Source organism: Microtus ochrogaster, chromosome 15 (assembly GCF_000317375.1).
Source record: "Microtus ochrogaster isolate Prairie Vole_2 chromosome 15, MicOch1.0, whole genome shotgun sequence".
Classification (NCBI taxonomy): Eukaryota; Metazoa; Chordata; class Mammalia; order Rodentia; family Cricetidae; genus Microtus; species Microtus ochrogaster.
This window is the reverse complement of record NC_022017.1, coordinates 13000372-13009181: the sequence shown is the minus strand read 5'-3', so window position 1 is coordinate 13009181 and position 8810 is coordinate 13000372. Positions and strand designations below refer to the sequence as shown.

Sequence of the window (8810 nt, the reverse complement as noted above, 5' to 3'; positions counted from 1 at the left end):
CTCTTAACCTCTGAGCCATCTCTCCAGCCCCTTAACCTGCTTTTAATAATCTACATTTTGCTTCATGGCTCAATTACCTTTCCTCTGTATCATATGTCTGACTTGCTCCATATCTTAGTGGCTCTCCACATACCTACATTTCTTCTCCTCTTCCTCTCTTTCTGTGGAAGTTCCACCTATCCTCTCCTGCCTAGCTGTTGACCATTCCGCTCTGTAGTAAACCAATCAGAAGGTGCCTTGGCAAAGACACAGGCATAGTCACAGTGTACAAAAAGATTATCCTTTAGCATTTCCCCCATTTTTGTCTAAGCAAAAAGGAAAGGTATTAGCTCAAACATAGTAAAACTATATACAGTGAGAACAATTGTCAGGTATTATGACAATTATAAAAAAGAAAGGTTTTAACTTGAACAGTAAAACTGTATACAATCAGGATAATTATCAGGTAAGAATTGTACTCACAACGTCTAGTTCATATCTATTTTGCAAATTCAGAGAAAGTCCTGTATTATTTGTCCTATCTTAGTGAGTCCAAAGTTTTGTATCTATGCCACTTTCTATCATAACTTGTATTACCATCCTAAAAATATATTTATTTGTTTGTTTGTTTATTATGTATACAACATTCTGCCTCCATGTATGCCTGCATGCCAGAAGAGGGCACCAGATCTCATTACAGATGGTTGTGAGCCACCATATGGTTGCTAGGAATTGAACTCAGGACACCTCTGGAAGAGCAGCCAGTGCTCTTAACCACTGAGCCATCTCTCTAGCCCCAATATTTTTTTTTAGACCTTAAAATATCTTCTTAGATAAGCAACTTAAACTTTTATGTTTCTTATAAACTTTACATCTCTTACATAAGTTCCTTTTCTGAACTTGGTAACAAGGAAAACTGTAAAACTATAACTATTCTTCAACTCCATCAGAGGCTGAAGAAGGATATAATGCTACCAGAATAAACAGGAAATGAAGAGCAAGCAACTTCCAAATCTATAGAAATGACAGAAGCAGCTGGCTGCCTGGACACTCGCTCAAGGTTCCTCTACAACATTGGGGCATCTGTCTTTGACCTATAGGCCTAGAATATCTGACAGACTTTTCTGTGAAGCAGTTTTAAAGGACTATCCTACCTTGTCTTTGCAGAAAGCTCAGCAGTCACCTTCTTTTGTGTCCTGCTTGTCCAGTTTGTACAGCATACTGTCAGCAGTCAAAGCAAGGACAGTTTCTTGCCCAGTGGCTAGCTTTGCCACACTGAAAACAAATTCCATATGAAGGTTCTTTGATACCCATCACCCCCCTCCTATTTATTTATTTATTGAAGTAGATTGTTGCTGCCAGAAACATATCTATCTCACTATCATGAAAAACCTTGTTATTAAAACATCTTAAATGAATGCCATATTCTGTTGATCTCTGAAGTGTTTGAAGACCACCTATCTAAAATATTTTTAGCCTTGAAAACATACCTAATATGGCTACAAGTTTGTTATAAATGACTAACTACTAACCTGCATTTCTTAATTAGCCTAAATAGTTTGTAATAATAATTTTCAAGGACTAGAACTACTTATTACATTTTTAAATACACTGCATAGGTATAGTACCTTAAATAAGAGTAGAAACACATGTATAGTATGTTCTAACAAAAATAACCTTTAAATTTGTAACAATATACAAAAATTCATACTGATGTAAAATATTTGAGATTAATGGTTCTTTTTTTAGTTTAAAAGTAGATTCAGTAATCTACCCTTTTATCTTATCATTCCTATATCCCCCTTTTTCTTTTCAGACAGAGATCCTTGAATCTAGCCTCCCTTGCTTAGTTTTCCCCCTTAATATGACCAGCAACAATTTGCAACCAACCCCCCTAAATGATGATAAACATTCATATCCCACTGAATAACCAAAAACTACCCATCTCACCTCTTGAGAATGTGGGTGTCATATTCTTAAAATTACTTCCTGCTGTCTTGGGGGCAACAGTATCTTTAGGGGACCCTGAGAAAATTGAGATAATGATCAAATCCTTGGAAAACTAGCTGTATCATTTGTTGTCCAGTCTCTGTGTAATGGGAAAGTGCAGTGTCTTGTGTGAAGTCCAGGCTAGAGTAGTCTGTGGTGCTGAACTTATTCTAATACCTCCTTGTCAAAAAGTACAGTAGTGTTGAGTATGTAGCTTAGTAGTAGAGTGCAGTCTTACATGTGGGATTAAAAGTCTGCACTACCACACCTGACCTATTTCTGTTTTTTTTTTTTTTTTGGTTTTTTGAGACAGGGTTTCTCTGTGGCTTTGGAGCCTGTCCTGGAACTAGCTGGGATTAAAAGTCTGCACTACCACACCTGACCTATTTCTGTTTTTTTTTTTTTTTTTTGGTTTTTTGAGACAGGGTTTCTCTGTGGCTTTGGAGCCTGTCCTGGAACTAGCTCTGTAGACCAGGCTGGTCTCGAACCCCACTTGCCTCTGCCTCCCGAGTGCTCGGATTAAAGGCGTGCACCACCATCGCCCGGCCTTATTTCTGTTTTTTAAATAATGAATGTGTTTTATGACAAGCCTGCTACTTAACCTGGAACTTTTCTATAACTAACTGGCCTTGAACTTGATTCTGCCTTGGTGCCACAAATGTTGGCATGTTATCTATATGTTTGGGTGCCTACCTGTTCTAAGTAATGTACTAAGCCTACAACAGTAAGATTTTGCTAAAAAAATATGTCTTTAAAACATAATATAGGGTTTGAGTTTTTGCTAAAATATTAAGTATCAGCCAGGCAGTGGTAGCACATGCCTTTAATTCCAGCATTCAGGAGGCAGAGGCAGGTGGATCTCTGTGAGTTTGAGGCCAGCCTGGTCTACAAAGCAAGTTCCAGGATGGCCCTATTTCTAGACCTGACCCCCCCCCCCAAAAAAAAAAGTACCGAAGGTAAGATAGCAAAATGCTGGCATGGTGGTACATGCCTTTAATGTCTGCCTGGTCTACATAGGGAATTCCAGAACTACATAAAGAACAAACCAAAAAATAATAACAAATGTTTCAGGTTTTTCTAAGGCTGAATACATCAAATAATATACAAAATACTTCAGGATGAAAGGGTAACAAGAGTAATGTTTCTTAGAATCCTTCATACTATTTTTCTGGTTTTTTGTTATTTTTGTTTTGTTGGTTGTGGATTGTTTGTTTGAAATTGGGTCCTGGAACTTGTTACATAGATCAGACTGTCCTTGAACTCACAGAGATCTGCCTGCATCCGTCCAGTTTTGTTCTAAAACAGTGCTCTAGTGCATATGCTCTCTCTCTGTGTCTCTCTTTCTGGGGCATACTCTCTCCTCTTTTTCTTCTTCCTCCTTTTCCGTCATCATCGTCTTCCTTCTTCTTCCTCCTCCTTTTCTTCCTCTTCTCTTTCCCCCCTTTCTCCCAAAATTCTTTTCTGTTTTAGAGGAAGAAATTAAGAGACTCCAGCTGCTTGGCAGACCAGAACACACTGCATTGGGCTTCTTGCCATTCTCTAAGCATACCTGAAGTCTTGAGTCAGACCTTGCACCAGTTTCCTAAACCCTAGATTGTGCAGCTCCTCTCCTCCCCTGGCAACCTTAAGCTTAAGACAAGTTGCTCTTCCATGTTGGTATCAGATATGACTGGAGAGTGGTTAAATCTGGCCAGCTGTCAGGAACAAATGTTTGTTTGCTCCGTAAAAATGCGGGTGTAGGTAGGCACATTAGGTACCTAATGATATAACAGTGACACCCATTTTCATACAATGAAAACGAGACAGCAGAGTTCTTATCAAGCAGGACTGAAGAATTCACTCTGTCGGCTAGGCTAGCCTCCAACTCAGAGATCCACCTGCCTCTGCCTCCCAAGTGCTGGGATTAAAGGTGTGCACCACCACCCCCTGGCTTTGGGCACTCGATTTGTGGCTCAAGAAACATATAGACATAACTGTGATCTCTTTCCAGGCTTCAGCTCTGGCGGCATGGACTATGGCATGGTTGGTGGCAAGGAGGCTGGGACTGAGTCTCGCTTCAAACAGTGGACCTCCATGATGGAAGGGCTGCCTTCTGTGGCCACACAAGAAGCCACCATGCACAAAAACGGTGAGAAAGCAAGCAACCCCATGTTGCTAGCAGAATCTTCTGATGTTACTCAGTCCTTGACCAAGTATCCTGCATGTTTTGTTGGCTTCATATGTGTATGTTTGTGTTTTTTTTTTTAAGACTGGGTCTTTGTATCCCAGGCTGACCTAAAACTCCCAGAAATCTGTATACCTCAGCCTTCACAGTGTTGACATTGAAGATATGTCCAACCATACTTTAAGGCAGTATCTCAGGGAGCTTTAGTATGTAATCCCATCACTCAGGAGGCAGAACCAGGTGGATCTCTGTGAGTTCTAGACAAGCAAGTACCAGGCTGACTTATATAAGATTATATAAGACCTTGTTTCAAAAAGAATTCTTTAGTTAAATAAATGAATAATTGCAATGTCTTTCTTGTAGGCCATTCTGGTCTTAAACTCATACAAGTCCTGCTGCCTTTTTGTTTGTTTGTTTGTTTGGTTTTTGTTTTTGTTTTGGTTTTGGTTTTTTTCCAAGACAGGCTTTCTCTGTGTGACAGCCTGACTATCCTGGAACTCACTTTGTAGACCATGCTGGCCTCAAATTCACGGTAATCCTGCTTCTGCCTCCCAAGTGCTGGGAGGTACCACCACCACCCAGCTGTGATTTATTTAAAAAAAAAAAAACAATTTTTTAAACTTATTTTTATTTTGTGCACATTGGTCTTTTGCCATGGATGCTGGATTCCCCAGCACTGGAATTAATAGGCAGTTGTGAGCGCCGTGTGGGTACTGGGAATTAAGCCCAGGTCTTCTGGAAGAACAACCAGGGCTCTTAATCACTGAGCCATCTCTCCAACCCTTTTTTAAGGTCTTGTATATGTATATTTTGGCTGCATGTATTTCTATGCACCACATGTATGCAGTGACCTCAGAGACCAAGAGAGGGCATTGGATTGCTGGGGACTGGAGTTAAGATGGTTGTAAGTCTTCAGGCTGTGATGGCACTTGCCTTTAATTCTAGCACTCAGAAGGCAGAGGCCGGTGGTTTTCTGTGATTTTGAGGCCAGCCTGGTCTACAGAATGGGTTCCAAGACAGCCAAGATTACATAGAGAAACCCTGTCTTGGGGGAGGGGCTGGCTGTAAGCTACCATATGGATGCTGGGAATCAAAACGATGTCCTATAGAAGAGCAGCCAGTGCTCTTAACTACTGAGCCATCTCTCTAGCCTTCCTTTGGTAATTTTTTGAAGTACAGATCTTTAGCTTTTGTTAATGAATCTCTTGTTATTTTTCCAAGGTTTATTACAATCTGTCAGAGGGAGATTAAGCATAATGTCCCACTTGTCATGGGATTGAGATAATATTTACGAATTTGGGCATCCATAAGATTAAAATCCATTAAAGTGGGTGAGAGAACAGAATCCTCTTGATGAGGTTTTGGTTGGTTGGTTGGTTTGGTTTTCTGAGACAAGATCTTGCTAAGAATTTGTAGTCCATGCTTCTCTCAAACTCCTGCTCTAACTTGGTATAGTTGTATGCGTAAATTAAAGACTAGCTTGATCTACATAGTTCAAGGCTATACTAGGACACATAGTGAAACCCTGTCTCAGAAAAAGAAAATGTCCCTAAACTCCAAAAGATAACTAGTAGAAGAGAATTCATAACGATTGGACTTTTTCCAGATCCTCTTGTTCTTTATGAATTAGTGTCCCGCCAGGACAGCATTGACATTGTATTTTGATTGTGGATTAGCATTGCCTGTCCATAATTTTCTTTAAGGGTTTTCTATTTCCCTAGAAGAAAGATAAGAGGTCTGGATCTTTTTTCGGCCTTCAATGAATTGTTTAATTTGTCAATATTTTTCTTGGACTCAGAGTTGTCTTTATGAGAGTCAATATAAATAAGTATCTGGTCGTTCTTGTGGCAGAGCCCTGGCAGGCTTAACCCAGTCAACTCATTCAGCCTGCAGCCTTCCAGGTTCCCATTATAAATCCTCTTTATTAAGCCCATTATAAAACCTCTTTAGTAATCCCATCCAGAGACTGGGGAAGGAGCCACCCAGGTCTCCTACCCTGCTAAGTAGGATCAAAATCAAGAATAATTTACTGAAATTTTAAAATCTGTTTTATGGACTGAGCAACCCTAGTCCTGTAGCTCTGAGCACTTTCACAGCTCCCTTAGGCCAGTGATTTACCAGGTCTGGGTAATAAATGTAAAATGGCATGTGAGAGGAGAACTCAGAGTTACAGTGTCCTCTCTCCTCATCAGCTAATATAGATAATGTTTTCCCCATGTCTTAGCAATCCCCAAGATAATTGTTCCTTTCATTTTCCACTACCTCACTGTGCTGTGCCTCTGAACCAGATTAGTGTCATTGTCCTTAGAAAGGTAAATGTCCTCTTAGCAGAAAATGGAGACAATTTTAATCATACTCCTTTCATTCCAAACCAAACAGATTGCTTTATTGGATATTTATCCAAGCATTTTAATACATTATCCTGCAAATCATTTTATGTGCTCATGACCACCACTCCAAGACTATGTCAGATGAGTGACAGACTATGTGTGGGAAATAAGGAAATAATATCCCGTATGCTCCTAAATTTTTTTTGAAGTAAAAATTTATTGTTGTTAACTTAGTGAATTTAAACTCTCAACTTTTCCTGCATAAAAATGCTTAAAGGAAGCACTAACAAAGCCCCAAGAATATCTCTGGGAATACAGGGACAAAGGATTTGCTGTTCTCTGTATGTGAGGCGGCCCTGGGCTTAGAAATGTAGAGTTCATTGCTGGTGTGTTGGCAAAGACCTTGGGCAGGAATTCCACCTCACTGCCTTGGAATTTAAAGCAATTGCAGATGCCTTTTTCTCCAATGGACTCTGAATATTGCAGATTCCAGATAACCCAAGCTTAACCAGCCCTTAAGAGCAGAGGTAGAAAGCATTAATAAAAAGATCACTTCATACTCTCCAAGGTGCTAAAGTTGTCCAGTTTTTCCCATTTGGTACTTTTGAGCAGTTAGTGTAGCAGCCATGTAGATACTGTGTTTCATAGTGTGTATGATTCTCTGACATATAACATCTGGGGTTTCCAGATTGAAAGGACTGTTGTAGAATGAGAAGACTCCTGTGGATTTAGTTAAAAAATGGAGAGACTCAGAGAAGTGAGCATATGGTCATACTGCTAGTAGTAGCAGCCCAAAGTCTTTATTCTATAAGCTTTAAAAACCTGTCTTTGAGCCAGGCCATGGTGGTGCACACCTTTAATCCCAGCTGTCAGGAGACAGAGCCTGGCAAATCTCTGTGAGTTCGATGTCAGCATGGTCTACAAAATGAGTTCCAGGACAGCCAAGGCTACACAGAGAAACCCTGTCTGAAAAACAAAACAAACAAGGAGGGTGGGGGAGGCTAGAAAAGTTCGGTTTATTAGGTTTATTAGAGATCTTTTTATTATTTTATGTGTGTGGATGTTTGGTCTGCTTTTATGTCTGTGCACTGTGTGCATGCCTATTCCCCACAGAGGTCATAGGAGTGTGTTAGAGTCCCTGGAATTGGAGTTACAGACAGTTGCAAGCTGCACTGTGTGTTCTGGGAATCAAACCTGGACCCTCTGAAGAACAGCCAGTGTTCTTAACCTCTGAGCCATCTCTCCAGCCCCCTAGAGCTCTTTCTTAAACAGTTATTTCTCTCTTTTCTCAGGCGCTATAGTGGCCCCTGGTAAGACCCGAGGAGGGTCACCATACAACCAGTTTGATATAATCCCAGGTGACACGCTGGGTGGCCATACGGGTCCTGCTGGTGATAGCTGGTTACCTGCCAAATCTCCACCGACTAATAAAATCGGAAGTAAATCCAGCAATGCCAGTTGGCCTCCAGGTATTGTTCATAAAATGCTTTTTCTAGAATAGTACTTCTGTTGAATTTAGGTTCTGAACAAGCTTGTGTAGCTTGCTTTACCGAGGAAGCCCCATGCTTCATTGTCTGATAAAGGCAAGGCATACACCCTGAAATATGTGCCGTGGGAAAATAAAAGATCTTCAAGAAATGCGTAGTTAGTGATAGTAAGTGGCCTTGAAGCTGGGACTTGGCATTTGTTCTGTATGTCGGATGCCATATAACATAACCTATTTTAAAGTATGCGTTGAATTGATTGATAGATTTATTAGTCAGATATGTCATTAATATGCCCCAGGTACATGGTGATGAGTTCAGTAAGATTTGTGTCTCTCTCTTCCTTCCTCTTTCCTTTTGTCTTTATATTCTGTTTTCATTGTAGTTTAATAAAACAAAAGCACAAATTAATAATTGTCCTTCTATCCTTATGTAATGCAGACATAAATGTATATAATTACATTTTATTAGAGTGAGATAAAATAATGCCGCCTCTTCATATACAATACATATTACTCTTCTCAACACAATTAGGGGAATACCAGTTTGTTAATAATATCACATATCTTTAAGTATAGCTTAAGTGGGTCAATACAAACATGATAAGCTTCCATATATAGTCTAGGTTTTCTCACAATCAGTTAAATTATTTACAACTATTCCTGAACCGTCTGTGAAGCAGTGATCACTTATATTTCATTTTATTATGTTTATTTTGGCCAGTACCTATTAAGAAAAATGGGAAAGGTCACTGGTCTCAAGCCCAGATTTTTCTCCCAGTTCTTGGCCTCACTTCATTATCACGTGTTCTTACTTTCCTTTAAGATTGTAATTCCTCTAGTAGCTGTAAAAATCATATATGGA

At 39.8% G+C, this 8810-nt stretch overlaps 1 protein-coding gene across 1 annotated transcript in view; it reads left to right on the top strand.

Annotated features, from left to right (window-relative positions):
• Window positions 1-8810, top strand: part of Tnrc6b (trinucleotide repeat containing 6B) — a 62917-nt gene that overhangs the window by 43852 nt on the left and 10255 nt on the right. Inside the window, exons 15-16 of the mRNA XM_026782684.1 lie at window positions 3959-4096; window positions 7755-7931. Of these exons, the coding sequence (XP_026638485.1) occupies window positions 3959-4096; window positions 7755-7931 (315 nt within the window). The remainder of the gene's footprint in view (window positions 1-3958; window positions 4097-7754; window positions 7932-8810) is intronic.